This window comes from Ceratotherium simum, chromosome 14 (genome assembly GCF_057802395.1).
Source record: "Ceratotherium simum simum isolate JZ-2026a chromosome 14, ASM5780239v1, whole genome shotgun sequence".
Lineage (NCBI taxonomy): Eukaryota > Metazoa > Chordata > Mammalia > Perissodactyla > Rhinocerotidae > Ceratotherium > Ceratotherium simum.
Window position 1 is genome coordinate 56180795 of NC_141913.1, and position 20418 is coordinate 56201212.

At 36.2% G+C, this 20418-nt stretch overlaps 1 protein-coding gene across 3 annotated transcripts in view; it reads right to left on the reverse strand.

Annotated features, from left to right (window-relative positions):
- RTTN (rotatin) overlaps nt 1-20418 on the reverse strand; it is a 160209-nt gene that overhangs the window by 98351 nt on the left and 41440 nt on the right. For all 3 annotated transcript variants that reach the window (XM_087439327.1, XM_087439328.1, XM_087439329.1), the window contains exons 18-26: nt 17725-17896; nt 15824-15923; nt 13627-13715; nt 12949-13066; nt 8690-8786; nt 7983-8051; nt 4187-4375; nt 3313-3552; nt 1956-2100 (exon numbers count right to left, since the gene is read on the reverse strand). In XM_087439327.1, coding sequence (XP_087295453.1) covers nt 1956-2100; nt 3313-3552; nt 4187-4375; nt 7983-8051; nt 8690-8786; nt 12949-13066; nt 13627-13715; nt 15824-15923; nt 17725-17896 — 1219 coding nt within the window. The remainder of the gene's footprint in view (nt 1-1955; nt 2101-3312; nt 3553-4186; nt 4376-7982; nt 8052-8689; nt 8787-12948; nt 13067-13626; nt 13716-15823; nt 15924-17724; nt 17897-20418) is intronic.

A 20418-nucleotide genomic window follows, 5' to 3' on the forward strand; every position in this document is an offset into this window, starting at 1 on the left:
GGGGAAGAGCGTTCCAGGCAGAGAGAAAAGGAAATGCAAAGGCACTAAAGTAGTTGTGAGTGCCACATCTGAAAAACAACCAGTGGCCAATGTGGCTGGAACAAAACAAGAGTACAGCAGAGAGATATTCCGAATCAAGTTCCATTAGAGCCCTGTCGGCTGCAAGCCTAATCTGAATGAGAGAGCAAGCCAGTGGAGGACTCTAAGCAAAAGAGTGACATGATATGACTTAAGCTTAAGAAGATCACTGTAGCATTGTCCTAAGAACCACAACCACACGGAAGGCCTACAATAACCCAGGGGAGGGGTAGTTTTTCACACACACACACCCCTGTAAGTCTATGACTAAATGTGGAAATTATAATCATGGAACACAATTTAAATATTGTAAAAGATGAAAAGTAGAAATAACTAACAAAAGCTAGGAGATGAAAGGGGTAGATAAGACAGGAAAATAAGATAATTAAGTCCAAAATACCATAAGAATGGTCAGAAGGCAAATGACAAACAAGAAAAAAACATTTGCAACTCTTATCACAGATAAAGGGCTAATCTCCCTAATTTATGAAAAGCTCCTCTGTTACCAAAAAAAAAAACAAAGAGTAAGAGAAGACTAACTACCCAACTGTGGAGCACAACTAGCAAGGGCATCAAGGGACAGTTCACAGAAAAGGAAACAAAAGACCCCCAAACATGAAAAGATCATCTCACTCAAAGTAATAATTATCTACTCACAAAAAACGAAAACAAAAAAATCTCAATACAAATACATATACACACGTATCTTTGCGATGTGTAATTGACTTAGCAATTACGGTTCTAGGAATTTAGTATATAAGTATACTTGAATATGTAACATGGTCCATAGCTTCCATTTTTGTTACAAGTTTTGAAATTTTAACAAGTTATGAAATTAAGGTTATGTGTTTTCTTGTAATTAATGACATAACTTTCTTAATGTCATAAGTTTACTATTGAGTTACTAAATGTTTACTGAGAGCTCACTATGTGCAAGGCTCCATTGTAGATGCTGGGTATGCAACTGTGAACAAAACAGTCCTGATTTTCACCAATCTACAATAAGGCAGAAGGTAATAAACATCTAATCAAGTTTTATACTCACACAAATATTCATATACACAATATACAGATTTTTTAAATCTATAAACACTTTAAAAAGTATTCTCAATTAGAATTTCTAACTTACACCATATGGGCACTTTGTATTTTTATAGAGAATCATGTTTTTAAATAAGCCTTTCAAATGTATTAACATATAATGGAACATATTTGTTTTATAAGGTCTTCTATCTACTATATCAGTTTAGGCCCTCTTTTCTAATTTTTATGTTTTTCTTCATGATTATTTGTGCAAAGGTTTATCTTTCCTAGGTTAAGTAAATTCATATAGTATTTTCAAAAGAAATACATAGATAGACCAACAATAGATAGTGAGCTAACTTGGGTTCTCGGCAAGTTCTCAGAACACAGTCAGCCAAAAAAGTTGGTGGAGGTTGGAAGGGTGATTACCACAGTAAACTTACAATGAAGCTTGAGCACTGTTTGACTCATTCTTTCCAGTCTCACCATCACTGTACCCCTCACTGCCTCCATCTGCCTTTGCTCCCTGCCTCTCCACATTCCTATTTGCACTCCCCCTGCTCCAAGATCCCCACTTAAAAATACAGTTGCAGCAAAGAGCTCACATATAGAACAGGTTTAGTCAAACACCAAGAATGAAGGTGCCATTCATAGTGTGGACCTTTAACTTAATAAGCACAGTCACAATCATATTAGGAAGGCCATGTTACTATGAGCCATCCACTAAAACATGAAGACTACTTTACTAAGCATAGGCTATATAAAAATTACACTTTTCCATAATACAGTATTAATGATTTTTACAAATAAATCACTTATCAAACCTGAAACTCAAATTCCTTAACAACACTTACATGTCTAAGGAGTAATTCTAGAAGCCAGTTTAGAAGTTCTACTGATGAATTTTTCCTTTGTTCCTTCAATAACTTATTTAAAAAATGTATGATATCTATTAGCAGTTTCTCATCTTCAGTGCAAGCAGGAAGCACTTGTAAAAATCTACAATAAAGAAGATGACAATCATGGTTTCAGCTCTTTAAAGTGGTGTGCTGATAAATATTTAACAACCGGCTGAGGAGTGAGGAGCTGATTTGTTGTGGTTCCCAATTTCCAAGGTGTAAATACCCTCCATGGCCAAGTGCAAGCCACCAACAAAACACACAGCTGTGGAGAGATGCAAGTAGCACACCATTATATATAGCATTTCCACAAGATATAATAGATATAAATAACCTAAAGGGCACAGATAACAGTAAAATGTTGTAAAATAATTAGGAAGTGATGAGTTTTGCATAATCATTACCTTTATTTTTCATATGATTTGTTTAACTGTAAGTTTGTGTAATTTAATTTGTAAGAATGGCTGTGTTTAACAACTAACTTGCAAAAATCCTGAAGATTTCACTATCAGCTCTCTCACAAGGCAGTACTGGCTGGCTCTAGCACACCACTGGAAAAGCTGAATTAGATAGCTGAATTGTGAGAACTGCACTAAATAATGGAGTTCACATTTTGGAAACTCATTTAACCTCTCATTTTGAAAATTGCACACTTTATGTTTAATAGAAAGTTAGACATTTTGTACTAAAGTCCCATGAAGACTAAAATATAGAACTGCTGGCAATGGCTGCTTATCAGTCTTATTTGTTTCAAATGCAGCCATCTGCTACCAGTTAAAGTGTTAAATTTACAAGCTAGAGCCTCCCAATAACTACTAAAGGACATCTACATGGCAACCAACTTCATGAAATTCAGAGTAAAAAGAAAAATAAGATAATTTACTTAAGAACAAAACCAAAGCAAAACAAAATAAAACAGCATGCTGCAGGTGTAGCAAAGCTATTAATCAATCCACTGAGGTCTTGGCTCATTTATAATATGGACAAGAAGAAACATTCAGTTTGTTCATCCATGTCATATCTCAATCATTTACTTTTGCGAGGTAACAAAATTTTCAATGATAGGATATTAAAAAATTATGTTTATTAATAATTCCAAAATGCAGTAATTAAGTTAAAAGTTCCTCTTTTGCTATTACTAGATATTCATAAGAGATAATAAAAATTCTGGAGTTTTTCCTTCTAAAAAAACATTTCTCTCATGATAGCAACAATAAGAACACATGCTCTTTTATTTTCAAAGGTGTGGAGGTGAATCCAAATACAATTTAATCCAGGTCTTTGAAACTGGTGGCCTTGAGCTTACACTGACCTGTTTAGTGCTGTGTGCCAAGCCAAGGCCTTCAAGGTAACCCCACACGGGCCAGCGCCACCCTTTAAAGACAACCTGTCGTTCAGAAGGTAAAAGCTCATCCTCGTGACAGCGGCCCTCACGTCCCTGTGGGCTGCAGCCTGAACGATGGAATGGAGACAGTCCCTCAGCCCACTCGCCGTGTGTGTCACCTTCAGAGTAAGGGTGTCCTCGGGAGATAACTGCAATGTACCTGAAAACCTAAACAAAAAGGAAATAAGGAAGAGCAACACAACTATTTAAATACAAGCTCACATCTACTTTTATCATAAACTCTCTCCTAAAATTTGTTCTATCTTTGTTTTCTTTTAATTAAAGGTTGACTCACAGCCAAAAGAAACTCCGGAGTAAACCTATCAAGATTAGGGTTTTACACTAGCATCTTCAGTGTTTATATTGACATTTTCCTGCTTACAGAAATATAATTTTCGTTCAAATAAGAAAATACTGACAGATTAAAATATTAAGATTTTCAAAAGTCATCATCACCATCATCACAGTAATGACCAGAACATCCACACATACACTCACCGAGCTTCACTTCAACCCAGAGCACTTGTCCTAGTGATTTACATCTATTAACCCACCAAACTTCATGTAATCGCTCAAACAGCATAGAGCACAATGCTTTTTAATTTAAATTTCCTTGTGTGATAGTTAAAAGTAATGAACACACGTAATCTTTAAAACAAAGTAAAAATTATACTGTTCAATGAAAAAGTAGAATCAGATGATAATAAGTAAAAGCTACCTGACCTAAAGGAAAAATAAAACCTAACTAATTCATTATAATTAGTTAACTGTGAATGATTTTCAACTAAATGTAACAACTTACTCTTGGATTTTAGTTTCAGAGTTCATTTCCTTCAACAGATTGTCACTCCCATGATACCAGGACAGGTTCCAAGCTACTCGCAGCATATCTGAGACGGGCTTCAGGGCCAAACAATCAGCAGATAAGGGCAGAACTATGGAGTAAGGACTCACAGCATGGTGGCCAAGTACGTGTACTGGTAGATGATACCTAAAGAAAGGGTACACAATTACAAACTTTTAAAGTCTTAACCGCCACTCGAAAGGATGAGCCACAAATAAGGACTAGTTCTACGCCTTTCATTCCACTGTAAGACAAAGAGCTCTCTCATAGCTCCTATTTTCAACAGTTATCATGCTTTACATATTATTCCAATTATTCTTTTGTCATCCTCTCAACTCCCAAAAACACTTTATTAAACTCTTTCCTGAAGACTTATCACACTCTATGTTGTATTAGAGTTGTTTGCAGAGATAACTAATGCCCCTTGAAGTCAAGACCTGTGGCTACAATGAACCACACATAAAAGGTGTTCAACTAAACCATGAATGCCTGCTTTATGCCAGAGACTGTATGTTATCTATCATTCATTCACAGTTACAAGGTATGGCACTATGATACCCCTTTTACAGATGATCAAAATGAGTCTTAAAGAGGCTAAATGTATTGTCTATATTCACAGGGGTCACTACGTGACAGAATCACAACTTATTATTTTGTGAGAACACAGTTGCAACATCAATAAACTCAATCATTATGTGTCACCAAGAGAACCCAGAGATACTTTTCCATCTATGAACAGATTCAATAGCAGTATCTCTTAAACCAAAGTTAATTTAACAGTGTTTAAGAAGACAACCACGCCCAGCAAGTTCAAAGGTTAAAGAATAATTTTACTAATAAAACATATCCCACACCCCTAATTCATGAATTTGTGACTAATATTAGACAAATACAATCAGGTATTATTTCTAAGGGGACCTTTAGTGTTTTTCACGTCATGCATCTCAATGAAAGAGGCTAAGGTAGAGTTCTATACACAAATCAGGCTGAATAATTTAAGTAACGATAATACTTTTTAAACACGGGAATTTTCCACAGAAGTAACCAGGGCTCCTTAGAGAAACGGCTAATGCTAGGTCCAAGACAGGGAAATCAAAGGTGAACCCTGGACATCTGCTTGTGCCAGAAAGCAAGACAATACTAAAAGACTCACGGAGCCACATCAAAAGGACACAGAAGCCTACTGGAAAGGACTTGCACAAAATGAAAAAAGGTATGGCTATCAATCAATGGTCAATCCTTAAAAAGTTAGAAAATGAACTGCAAATTAAGCCTAAAAAACATAGAAGGAAGGAAATAAAAATCCAAGGGTAATACATCATGACTAGTCTGAGAAACCACTACATATCCACCAGATGAGAAACAACTTTTAAAATGACAACGTTACTGTGAGTAAAGCAGTAAGAAAATCTGTTCTTCTCTGTCTATGGACAAATGCGATCTTGAGGTAACTTTCTGGCTCTTTTCCTCAGGACAGCCAAATAGATATGGAGTGTCAGCAATTTCACTAAGCTGCTTTGCTTATGGTGAAAATGATCCCTGCATCTGGACTGGGAGGTGTGGGAATAAACTGTCAATGCATAATGGGAAGCCACAGCTCTGAGCATCCGAGTGCTTTGCTCTTGTAAGTGACGTGCCTGGAGGGGCCTTGGAAACTATGTCTACGGCACACTTACTAGAGACCATATTTTCTATTGGGACACAGGGCTTCTAAGCTAAGACAGCTCCCAGAACCCACACCTGTAATCTCATTCCAAGTACGGCCTACCATAGTTGTGTGAGCTTTATTGTTTAGCCAAACCTAAAGACCATGAGGAGTGGGTGATATCTACAACTAAGGAATTTCACTCCTAAGAATATATCCAAGAGCAACTCTTGCACACATATACCAGGAAACATACAATAACATTTACAGGTGTATATACAAGAGAAAAAACCCAAAATCAAGCCAAATACCTTTTGACAGGAGAATGAATCAACTGCAATACAGTCTAACAGCAGAATATTATATAGCAGTGAAAATGATTATACTGCATATAATAATATCTACCAAGCTATGAAATGTTCTTTTTAAATCAATGTTTTATTAAGATATAATTTACTTACCTTAAAAATACACAGATTTTAAGTGAATAGCCTGATAAATTTTTACATATGTATTCATTTGTGTAACCACCACCCAGAATAAAATACAGAACATTTCCATCCCAATGGAAAGTTTCTTTGTTCTCTTTTCTTGTCAATTACTCTCCTTGCCCTCCTCCAAGAGATAACTACTATTCTGACTTCTCTCACCATAGATCAATTTTATCTGTTGATGAACTTTAAATGAATGGAATCTACAGTATATACTCTCTTGTGCCTTATTTCAGTCAACTTTATGTCTATGAGACTCATGTTGTTGTGTGAAGACTAGTTTTTAAATGCTGTGTAGTGTTTCACTGTATGAATATGGCATACTTCATTTATTAGTTCTCCCTGTTGTTGGACATTTGGGATATTTCTAGCTTTTGCCCACTATACACAAAACTGTTATGAATATGCTTATACAAAAAAAAAGAAAGAAAGAAAAGAGTGGGTGACGCAAATACCAAGGGCTGGTGAGAGTGTGGAGTAGCCGGTACTCTTAGACTGCTGCTGGGAATGCAAACTGGTACAACCACTTTGGAATAGTGTTTGGTAGCATCTACTAAAGCTAAACATATAAATATCCTCTGACCCATATGTGTTCAAGAATGTTCTGGCAGTCACTTATTCAGAATAGCCCCAAACAGGAAACTAACCAAGTGTCCGTCAATGATAGAATGGTAAATACACTGCTGTATATTCTCACATGGAATACTACATAGCAATGAAAATGAACCAACTACTGCTTCATGTGATGACATGGACAAATCTCTCCAAGTTGAGCAAAAGAAGTCACATACAAGAATACACTCTATTTATAAAGTTCAAAAACCAGCAAAAATAATGTGTTGTAATAGAAATTAAAATAAAATTACCTTTGTGGGGTGGTAGAAGGTAATGAGGAAGCATGAAAGGGGTTTCTGGCATGCTAGTAATAATATTCTGTATCTTAATCTGCTTGTTAGTTACATGGGTGTGTTAATGTGGAAAAAATCATTGACTAGACTCTTATGATTTGCATATCTTATGTATGCAAAGAGACATGAAAACCAATGCAATTCACGACCTTGATTGGATCCCACATTTTAAAAAAAATCCATAAAAGATATTTTGGGTATAACTAGAGAAATCAAATCATACTACAGAATTATTTTTAATTTTCTTAGATATGATCATGCATGGTACAGTGGTTATGTAGGAGAATGTCCTTAATTTAAGGAAGTATATGCTGGAATAATTAGGAGGGAAATAAAATTATGTCTGAAATTTATTTTCAAATGAGTCAGGGGAAAAAATTACATATAAATAAATAAATATATTGAGAGAGAGAGAAAGAGAAAGCAAATAGACTCCTGCGTTACCAAGTGCTGAATCTAGGCTGAAGGGTATGCAGTGTTCACTGTATAGTTCTTTCAACTTTTCTGTAGACTTGAACAATATCAGACTAAAAACTTGTGGGGACATACACTTACTGAACTCTCCAAAACACCACGTGAAGGAAACATTAAAAAACTAAAAGTCATGTGCCTTAAACGCTAGAAGAAAACTGTGACAAATTATAGATTTTGATTTCTCTTTCTGTTACAATATTTTACCTTCAAGAAAATCAACGAAATAAATCCTTTACCTTCTAAAAACTGAAACAGGCAAACTGAAGACTGATGGTGAAGAAGGTTTATTGGAAGGATTAACAGACCTATTTCATAAAAGAAAAACAAAGAAAAGAAACAACTGAGTAGACCATAGTTCTAACAAATACAACTTGCTTCACTTCCTTGACTAAAACCCAAATCAAGAAGTGCAATTGGTTCTATCATTTCCCACAGTGTGAACATATTTGCTACTACCTGGATTTGCTTATGAAGAGAAAATCATGCCTTTCTTTAGGAAGTCCACATAATTAACGATTAATACAATGGGGGCACTGTACTGGCAGGTGGCTCTGTGTCCCCCTCCTACCGATCCTGCTCAAAGTGAGTGTTAATCACATACTATCATCCTAAACATCTTTCCAAAGGTTTTTTCTTAATAAAATATTAAAGAAAAAACACAAAATTGAGAGTGTGTACTAAAAAAATGTATTAATGACAAATTACTGCAGTAATTTTTAAATTTTGCACCTAGTAATTTCAAAAATAAAAGTTCACGGTGACTTTTCGAGTCACTAGGCTTTTTAATACTGCTTACTCAAACAAAAAAATCATACTACGCATATCTACCACAGAAAGCATAAGCTTCTTAAGTCAGAAATTTCTATGCATTGCTATAAGATTGCACCAGAAACCTGAGATAAACAATTAAGAGTAAAACACTTTTAAAATTCTTATAGCTCACCACATATCCATTCTTGATACTTCATCAAATAATAGAAGACAAAATAATGCTCCAACTTCAGTCACGACTGTACAATCTTCATGAAATATCAAGGAAACTGAGAAATAAAAAGCATAACTATGAAATATTTTTACCTCTAGAAAAAATGAACTTCAAATTTAAAATATCTTAACTCAAAGAGAAGAGATGCTATTCTCAGAGAAGTGCTACGTTAACCCAAATAAATTGACATCATTAAAACGTGGCTCTCAAACATTCAAATGTACACGCATCATCTGGAAGGCTTCTTACAACACAGAGCTTCTAATTTGGTAGCTTTAGGGTAGAGCCTGTGAATCCCTGAGGACACAGATACTGCTGGTCCAGGAACCACACCTGCAGATCCACTCACTAAATACTGTCTAGTTTTAGTTAATCAAAGAAGCAAACTGATCCAGCTTCTAAGAAGGTTTTGCCAAGTCATTTAACTCTAGCTAAAGTTTGCTCACTGAAGGTCTCTTTATTTGATAATTTCTGCCCTTTCCTGTAAACATACAATCATAGAACTTGGATTTGACTTTAAAACATGGTGTTTGTGCTGGTGTTATGTTTCGGTTTGTGTACCTTGTTTATTACAGCAAGATAACAGAAAAGGAAAGTGCTCTGAACCACTTACCATTTCGCTAAGTGGCCTGGCCAAATCCCCTAACATTAATAAGCCTCAGTTTTCACCTCCATAATGCGCCCAATGCTACAATTTCTCAATGCTTGAAACCTATGAAATTCTAACCAAACAGGTATGATGGTTGTACCAATCAGGCAGGAATAACAACATAATACAGAGTTAGCAAATCCAGGGAGGCAGCAACAAGAAATTAGTTTTGAAAGACATTTTTCCTAATTGTAAGAAAAGGAGAAAATGGTATGATTAAAAATAGCAATGAACTAAAAGGTAAAGAAACTGAGATATATGTAAGAATTTAATTTATGATAAAGTAGACATTTCATATCAGTAAAGATAGAATGAGCCATAATATTTCCTAATACATAAGAAATTGTTGCAATATAATTGCCTACAATATGGAAAAAAATAGACTTAGATCCTGACCTTACATTATAAACCAAAATTAATTCTAGATAGATTAAAGATCTAAACTTTATAAACAACACTACAAGCATATTAGGAAAAGTACAGGAGCATATTGGGAATTTGGAATCAGAGGAGGCCCTCCTTTTAGAGCATGACGAAAATCCCAGTTGCTGTGACAGAAAAGCTTTATATATTTCCATAAAATATTTAAGGTTAAAGATATAATAATAAATACATTAAAAAGGACAGAAAGGTTGGAAGAAAATCTTAATATAAAATCAGGCAAAAAGTTTACATTTTTGTTATATAAAGAAATTCTACAAGTCACTAAAAAGAAATTAACAGAAAACTAGGCAAGTCACAGAATAAGAAATTTGAATATGTAATACATGAAAAGAGAATCAACTGCACTAAAAATAAAAGAAATAGAAAATAATAATGAGACATTCACTGATAAGATTAAAGAAATTTTAAAAATGAGACAGATTCAGTGTTAGCAAAGTTGTGAGGAAAATAAGCAATTTTAAACACCATTGGTGGGAATGATTTGGAGGGCAACCTAACCATATCCTGTTAAATTTCTTTGACCCAGCAATTCCAATTATAGTGTTTGCATAAGATGATCATACAACATGATTACTGTCATAGTTAAAAATTCATTTATTATATATTTATTTATAATTATTAATATTAATAATTTAATAATTAATATTATTATATAATTTGTTAATTATTAATTTATATTGACATGGCAAACTGAAATTCAGAAACACTATACAGTAGTTTTTTGGTTTTGTGTTTTTAAGAAGGTAGACTCTTATGTAATAACAGAAAGATATTCAAGATATATTTTCAGTGGAAAAAAAGGAAGGAGCACAATACTGAAGTAGACCGTATCAAAAATGCAATATGTGTGTATGGAAAAGATCATTCCAGATGATAGACACCAAATAATACCCAGTACATTCTTCTTGGAGGAAATTGAGAAGAGAAGAAAAAATAAAGAAAAAACTCTTAGAATTTTACTTTGTACAGTTTAACATAGTTTGAATTTTTAGTATAAGGATGGGTAAGTTCTGTAATTATTTAAAACAGAAACAGCAACAAAAGTAAGGAAGTCCGGGTTCTTCTCCTGACTCCACCATTATCTGGTTATGACATGGCCAAGTTGCTAAATCTCTCTAGACCTCAATTCCCTCACTATAAAATGGTATAATAAATGATTTCCAAGTTAATTTCTACCCCTAAAATATGGGGTAGGATTCTGTCATGACGTAAAGTTTATAATTCAAAGCAGTGTGTCTGAAAGATTATTTAATTATTGTATCCCTTCTATCTAATCTACATGTGGACAGAATGATCTTCCTAAAACACATACTCCTCTGTTTAACAACCTTCAATGGCTTCTCACTACTGTTCACCAGGACACACCAGGCCCTGCGGGAACTTCTCTGCCTCATCCCATCATTTTCCCTCACTCCAGACCCTACCACCCCCTGCCCCAAAATCCAGCCATCCCTAACCAACCACCATCTCAAACACACCATTCTCTCTCACACACAAAACCTCGGCTCCCTCTATCTGCAAATCAACCCTCTGTATATGAACTCCTACTCATTTCTGAAATTCCAGTTTAGATCCACATTTTCTGGAAGCATTCTCTGATGTTTTTCCACCACTCGATCTACTCAGGAGCACCTCCTCTGGCACCAAGAATCCCATTATTATAGGTATTATTATGCTGTATTATGTATTTATTTGTCACAACCTCCAACTATATTGTAAGCTCTGTGAGGGTCATTTCCCAAACTCATCAAGATATCCCAAGGCCCTAGCGCTATACCTGGCACATATTATGTCCTCAGTAAATGTTTGCTGAGGAATGATTTTTCCTGGTTGAGTGCCTAGCTAAAAAACTAATTTTGCCCTAAAACTAAATCCATTAATGAGAGATATTGTAATTCATTTTCAGACTCACTGAAGTAACTTTCACAAACATCAATAAGATAGAAAAATTATTAAATACCAATGGGTACAGATTATGTACTTTATGTACAGATTATTGCCTTAAAAAGTGCCTCTGAATCTAGTAGGTGCTAAAATTAGTTGAATGCTTGAAGAATTTAAATCAAAATTATAAATTAAAAGGTAACCTAGGGACTAAATTCTACTGAATTAGGTTAATAGGAAGATAATTATTAACAGGATTAAAGAAAATTAGAGATCCATAACTACTACTCTTCCAGATTAATCTATAAAAAATTATAAAATTTTACACTGTATTCAAAATTTTATGATCCTGAATATACTGTCTGTTTAGAACTTTACCTGGTTGGACCTTTACCAGTGCTACTTAAACTGTGTCCTATTCACTTGGCAAGCAGAAGCCATTAGAAGAAAAGAAAACACTAAAATAAAATGACTAAATTCTAATCTATATTCCAATAATATTTTGAACACAAATATTATTTATCTCCTACATGCCTGATAATTGACAAGGTTAAGCATATTGAGACATGTGATCAAGATGGAATATTTAAAAGCTGTGGCCTAAACTTCTAGGAAAGAAAATAGCACAAAATGTTACCAAGCTCTGTATTGAGAACAGTTAAGAGAGAAGAGAACAAAATTATATGGAATTTTTCTATCTAAACACACCACTAAATTACAACCAAACTGAAATGGGTTAAAAAAATCACACTTTATAAAATGTAACAAATCAATGCTCAGAGTCATTCAGGATGGTCTAGTTCCCAGTCCTCACAGATTGGGTCTATACTCTTAATGTCAGTGTAATGACATAATCAGATACCACACCACAGGTTCAGGACCTAAAGGCACAAGTCAAACAAGAATGAGAAAACAGATACCGGAAAGAAGGCAGTCATGACAGCAGCTGCAGCTTCCTCTCTTTCTAGGTAAGAGTTAACCGTCTCAGCACCAAACCAGAACTACATTAAGGTGCAAAGAAGAATCAGAGACTTCAGCCTTTCTCAGTAACAGGATTATGAGGAAATTTCCACTAAAGTATTAAACATTTTCCATTGCAATGGGTTTTTTTAGTGGCATATTCACTAACAAATTTTGTTATTCTGTTAGTAAAATGTAAAGTTAATATTACCCACAGTTAAAGAATAAACAGTTAAAGCTTAAGATTGATCTCATTATTATCAGAATTTATTTTATTCACCTCTGAACAACAGGGTCAAGAGAGAAGACTGCTGCGAGAGGGAAACACGCACGACTGGGTCAGCAGAAAGAACTTTCCTCAAGAGTGTGAGGCACGGCTGCATTAAACATTCTATACCCTGGCCAGGAGAGAGAAAACACAGTTATTCCATTTTCATCAATTCTAAGGTGAGATAAAATGTACTGTAATATTGTCTTATTCTAAATTCTATGCTTTTTCATTAAAATTATATGAAACTAAAATGCAAATAAATATTAAGAATTATTCTCTGGGCCAGCCCTGGTGGCCTAGTGGTTAAGTTTGGGCTCAGTTCCTGGGCTCGGACCTACATCACTCATCTGTCAGTGGCCATGCTGTGGCAGTGACCCACATACAAAAAGAGGAAGACTGGCAACAGATGTTAGCTCAGGGCAAATCTTCCTCAGCAGAAAAAAGAATTATTTTCCTCTGAAAATAAGCTTTGTATATACTTCTGCTTACACGTCTTACAGAAACTTTAAGATTAGTTTTCCTTTATAGAGACGTCACTTTTAGAAATAAAAAAATGAACAAGGTAGTGGGTGTTAACTCAGGATGGAAACTCCAAGTACTTATCCAAATTCAGCTGAATTCAGTTTCAGATCTAATTAATGAAAACAGCAATCTGTAAAAGTCTGTCTAGATACACATTAGTCTTACCTCACCGTCCTGACCCACACATTCATTTAAATACACAATTATCTTGTCAATTAAGCATAACTTTTTCACCACAGCATGCATTTTAATATCTGCAGACCAAAAAAGAAAGTTACTAAAAGTTAAATAACATTTTCTATAGTTTTAAAAATACAGAACAGATCTCCACACAACTTTCAAACTGTTAAAAATAGTTACACCTGATGTTGGAAATTAGAGGATGAAACTTCAAAATTTTTACTTTATACATATACATATCTGAACAATTTGAAAACTTTTAAGTAACAAGAACATCTTACTTCTGTAATGTAAAACAAAAACTATTTAAAAAAAATAAATGAATTAGTTCATACTCTGAAAAGTATTAGAATTTTAAGTATACAAATGAATCCTTTTATTTGTACATGGCAAATTATTTTCTTTATATTGTTTCATTGACAATTCTTCTCTTTTCCAAATCCATCACCTCAATGTTTAAAATTCTCCACAAGCGAATGTGTAAATATGGCTTACAACATGATCATTTTTCTATTAATAAAAGATCTAACCTCAAGCTATTAATAGCAAACATAAAGGGAAAGTGATTGCCGCATACTCTATATATTTCTGAAGAATATGAACTCTTTTTTAATAAGCATATACACGTACGTGTGTGTGTGTGTGTGTACACATTGCTATGGTCTGAATGTCCGTGTCCCCCAAAAACTCATATGGTGAAACCTAACCTGCAATGTCATGGTATCTGAAGGTGGGACCTTTGGGAGGTGATCAGGTCATGAGGGTGGAGCCCTCATGAATGCAATTAGTGCCCTCATAAAAGACATCCATCCCATAGAGCCCCCTCGCCCTCTCTTTCCACCACATGGGGACACAGGGAGAAGATGGCCATCTATGATCCAAGAAGGGGGCCCTCTCCAGACATTGAATCTGCCGGTGCCTTCATCTTGGACTTTCAGCCTTCAGAACCGTGAGAAATATATTTCCATTGTTTATAAGCCACCCAATCTAAGATATTCTATTATAGCAGCCCAAATAGACTAAGACATACACATACACACACACATATATATGAAGGATATTACTAGTGCCAAAAACTCCAGTTGCTTATAGATTAGTTACAAGTATTTTGCAACCTGCAGACAAATTTTTTTAATTTGCTCTCTTATATTCTCACTGAGAAAAAAATACAAATATACATACTGATACCGAATTAGTGGCTATCACTGTAATTATCCTTAGCTCTCACTTAAAAAAAAGTAGTTTCTACTATCCCCAATATAGGGCAAAATTATAAGCTGTATTTTTGAAATGTTAAAAACATTGAAAGAACACTGTCTAAAAGTTTTCCTTTTTTTTTTTGATCTTTTCAGCCAAGGCTCTCCAAATTTTCTAGAGCCTTATTTTCTATAGTCTGTATTATTGTTATTAAAACCACAAATATGCTGATTATGCTTCTTCAAATTACCCACTCATCCCAGTTTCCACTAATGTCAGGATAGGAATATTAACCATGCCCGATCTTCCAAGCTAGAAAAACCCTTTTTATGTAAGTGCAAAGTGATTTCTCTAAAATACTAAAGATAAATTACATACATCACATAGAGGGAAAAATTTAAAAATAACCCAAAGAATGGATGCCTATGGAATAACAGCATTACGAACAAAGCTAACAGTAAATTTTACTAGTTCTTTCTAAAAATAAACCTTTAAAGAAAATACATACAATGCATTACTTTTATTTTTACCTACCAACAAAGTACTGTTTGATTGATTTCTCTGAGCAAGATGGAACAAACTGAAAATATCATGTACTAGGTAAATTGAGGAAGGAACATGCAATTTACTGTTAGAATTATATCACTATTTCAGAAGGAAGATAATTCTATCAAATGATATTCTACAGGTCAAATAATGATAATCTAGATCAGGGATCAGCAAACGTTTTCTGTAAGAACTAGACAATAAATATGTTACGCTTTGCTGACCACATATGGTGCTTGTTGCATATTCTTTGTTTTGGCTTTTTTACAACTCTTTAAAAATGTAAAAACTATTTTTAACTCAAAGGCTATACAACAGCAGGCTGCAGGCCAGAGCTAGCCCACAAACCATAGTTTGCCAACCCCTAATGTTGCTGTACATGGCAATCTAAAATTCCATTATCAGCAGTACAGCAATCATTTTCCTTAAAAGACATTACCTTGCATAATCACAGCTAACTGCTCTGCGGCTGACTTTCTCAAAACAAGATCCATATCATCTGAGATAAAGATTTCATACACCTTTTCGACAGTCTCCACCTGAAAACCAAAAAAGAAAAAAATTTCATCTACTTCCAATTCTCCAGTAAAAGTTTATAGTTCACACAATAAGAACAAAAGCTCAAAAAGTCAACTTACTTCAGTAATTGAGATATTTACATGTAAATTTGCAACAATGATGTACTAGGTCAGCGAGGAACTTAGGATCTAAAACAAAGTGCCATCATGTCAAAGAAGCCTCTCTTCTTAATGTATATTTTTGTAGGAAGTCATTCATAACCCATCAGCCACCTCAAGAATTTCACAGAAAACATCCAAATCACATAACACCTCTGCAGGTAGACCCCGGCTAACCTGAGAAGAGTGACCCAACATGTGACTCAGGAGTTCTCTGGGGCTCCCAGAAGCCACAGAGGGAAGTCCCTTGGCCTTTCCCTTTCCTCCCTCTTAGAGACCACAGGGCAGACAGCCCTCTGGGACTTGCTGTCCAGCATTCCAATGAAGCCACCCCAACACCGGGCCCTGACTCACACTTCATGCCAGGACTGAGTCTGAGGGGGCAAAACACAACGGAAAAGGGGAGAGAAAAACAACGAAGATGACACTCCTCCTTTCTCCCACCCACTGCTCTCTGCTACCCTACCATGGACTCACATAGAACCCCCACTCCCTGCCTTCCTCCATACCACACACAGGGCACAGGAGTGACTACCAGTGGCTTAGTACTCAGGAAGTCCCCAACAGGACCTGGTATGCGGCTGGCAGAAGATTCTCCAATTCTCCTGCCAGGGCTGTGACATGGCCCCAAACACCTAGGCTAGAAGAACACTGAATGTGTTTCCTCATTAAAAAAATCCACTGTATTACATGTGGCTCTACAGTACTACCACAGGCTTTGGGGGCGGGTCTACACTTCAATACAAACTGAGAGACTGCACACCTGAAGACACAGGAGAAGCTAAAGAACACAGGAATGAACCAATAAAGACAACAGACAGCTTTCTTTATCTAACCCTGCATCAGTCCAGGAAGATCTGGGTACAGTCCTGGACAAAGACAAGGAAATGGATGCTACACTTCTGAAGGTATGTAAGGAGCCAAAGACTTAGAAAAGACAAAATCTCAGAACCACTACAACATTTAAGAGAAACTGCCTTTTCCTCCTATATTATTATTTTTTCCCTCTTGTAATGAAGAAGCTGAAAACTTTTGTCATAGGAACTTTTCTTTTTTGCTATTATAGGCAATTTCCAACATAAGAACAAGAATTCTCAACAGTTTTTATGTCAGTGATATTTGTTTTTAAGAGTCATCACAGCATTTCTTTCTACTAGATTAGCCTTATGTTGTATTTAAGATACAATTCAAATTAATTTGCATTTCCAGTGTATATACTAACTGAAAAGGGACATAATGCCTGACATATAGAAGGCACTCAAGAAACATGTGTTCAATAAGTAAATGTACCCAGAAGCCAGATAAAGCCAGAACACAATTTTAAATCAGCCAGGAACTACCATACTTGAAGGTTCCACTTCTCGCCCTTTCTGGTGCATGACACAAACTGAAGAATGTAACATAAAATACCTGATACACAAATGTATCAAATAACCACACAGTAATAAACTCAAAAGTTCTAGTGGGCTGGCCCTGTGGCTTAGCGGTTAAATGCGCGCGCTCCGCTGCTGGCGGCCCGGGTTCGGATCCCAGGCGCGCACCGACGCACTGCTTCTCCGGCCATGCTGAGGCGGCGTCCCACATACAGCAACTAGAAGTATGTGCAGCCATGACATACAACTATCTACTGGGGCTTTGGGGGGGGAAAAAAAGTTATAGTCACCTTAATAATCAGTTCTCTTCTGTCATCCAGTTTGAGTTCAATAGGTTTTTTCACAATAAACAAGTTAGTAACTCTGGAGAGAACTCTGGCATCTATTGAAGGGCGCTTTGTATCAGCCCCTTCTTCCCGTGTAAGATGACATGCTAACAGCTTTAACGCCAGCGAACGGACCCTGGAGAAACAAAGCATTTAAGTCAACATTCTGTAATACACAAATGTGTATAAATTATAAAGGCCTATCATCACAATTATTATATATCAACATAATAATTAGCCACGTTACCCTGACATCACTAATAATGACATTTTACTTTTCCTATTAAAATATTTAGTGTATAACTACAATTATTCTTTCAATTTTATGTTTATAAATAAACATCAGAAATAAAGAATAATCAATAATTACAAATGAAGAAACAGACTCACTGAGACTATCACCTTCACAGTCAGTATCACTGTGAACTTCAGTGTCATACTAATATCATAGTCAACTTCAATAAGTTAATCGGCAAATTAAATCTGTAACTCCTGCCTCCAAGTCTAGTAATCTATCTCAAATATAAAAAGACCCATGAACGGAGTCCAAACATTAGGTCAAACCTCCAGGAGAGTAATCACACTAATAACTAAAGTCGTGATATCATGACACTGTATGAAAATCTTCTTACATTAGGGGTCAAAATGATTCCCCTTGAATATGAAAATGCAAATACTTTTGATTCTCATCAAATTCTGTTTTATCTGGAATGGATTAGAATTAAGGTCAGTTGAGTGGGGGGGTGGGCGATTGCAAGAAAAGGTTAAATGGGGCGAGCCCAGCAGCACAGTGGTTAAGTTTGCGCACTCTGCTTTGGCAGCCTGGAGTTCGCAGGTTTGGATGCCAGGTGCGGACCTACACACTGCTGATCAAGCCATGCTATGGCGGCATCCCACATACAAAACAGAGGAAGACTGGCACAGATGCTAGCTCAGGGCCAATCTTCCTCACCAAAAAAAAAAGAAAAAGAAAAGATTAAAATAACACAAGCCATTAGACAATGAAATGGCAAAATAGAAAAACTGTCAAGTGGACAAAGGGTGTTGAGGTGTCAGATGCTGAGACAACCTTATCTAGCACTCCTCTGACAGGCTCTTGAACTACATGGAAACTGGGCACATTTTAAGCAACAATCCAAGTTCCAGGTTTTACGTACTACTTATAAGACAACAATTAAAACCTACATACTCAGGGAGGCCTCCCTACCACAGCCAAGGCTGGGTCACCCTGCTGTGTCCTGTCACCCTGAAGTCCCCCATCCTAACATTGATCTTGCTTTATTACAGCTAATAATATAGTTGGTAAGGTCTCTCTTCCCAATTGCATAGCCAATTCTGGAAAGGCAGTGCCCTGTCTGTGCTGTGTGCTGCTGTGTTCCCACAGCCGAGCACCTTTCCTAGGCACACGGATGACACTCAATATATGCTTGCCAAATCTAACAGAAAGCAAGAATTTACTGCAATATTACTAATATATATCATCTTCAGAGGATTAATATTTACTCCAAGATGGTGTGAAAGGTCAGGCGAACTCTCTCCCTCTCCCATTTGCTGTCACTGCATGAAAGCTTGGAACAGCTAGACACTACATAACGTCTTTCCTTGGTTCCTTCATTCCCAGCCAACGCAATCCGCATCACAATCCGGGGCTGTCAGTTCAGGGACAGTCACAACCCCAGTAAGAGGCTAGAGTGGCATACGTAAAACACATATTTATGCATCTCCTCCTCTGCTATATAAGGTTAGCATCTTTTTAGATTTAGTGCGGGGCACAAGAATCTGGTTATTCCTCTACACTTACTTCTTTCAATAAATACATTTTGAGCATATTTATATCCAGGGTACTCTCTGAAGTTCTGAGATACAAAAGATCAGCCAATGGACAGGGTTTCTGCCTAATGGAGTTTATGGTCTGGTGGGATGGAGTAGAATTAATCAAATAATGAAAACAAACACTTAAGTCCAATTATTTTAAGTTCTGTGTAACAGAGAATTACCTCACCCAAAGAGCGGTCTGGCCTTGCCCTCGGCTCCTGGAAGGGGATCTCTAAGCCCCTGAAATGTCGCGCTTGATAAGAGAGTCTTTGTTTACCTGGAGACCTTGGGCCCCCAAAGGTGAACAGGAAATAAACTTCTATGGTGTTAAATCACCAAATTTAGGGGTAGGGAGTACTACACTAGCACATTAATAAAGGGTCCATGGGAACACGTGTGGAAGCCAATCCCTGAGGGGCACAAACGTTTTAACTCCACCTGCCCTACTGCTACCTTCATCACCCACAACTTTAATCTCTACTCTACAGAGATATTTTCACAATCTCTTCTTTGGTTTTTTCCTTCCATTCTCTTAATGTTTTAGTTTGTTTCCACCTACTTCCTTATTTTTCAGTCTGATCATTGGTTCATAAATAAGCCACTGTATTGTCCTGACGTAAATATGGGGAAAATAAAATTACCCATTGTCAAAAGAACATCTCTTTGTTCCTCCTAGCCTTTTCAACCAACTCTCCCTCTTCATCACTGCTCACCCATCTTGACTCTAAGCCTCCTTTCTCTTCTCAGTGACAGAAAATCTAACCACTGTTACCTAACGAGAGCAAAGAGAAGATTCAGGTGGCACTGACAGGAAGGAAGGAAGACAACATATTTCTCCTTCTT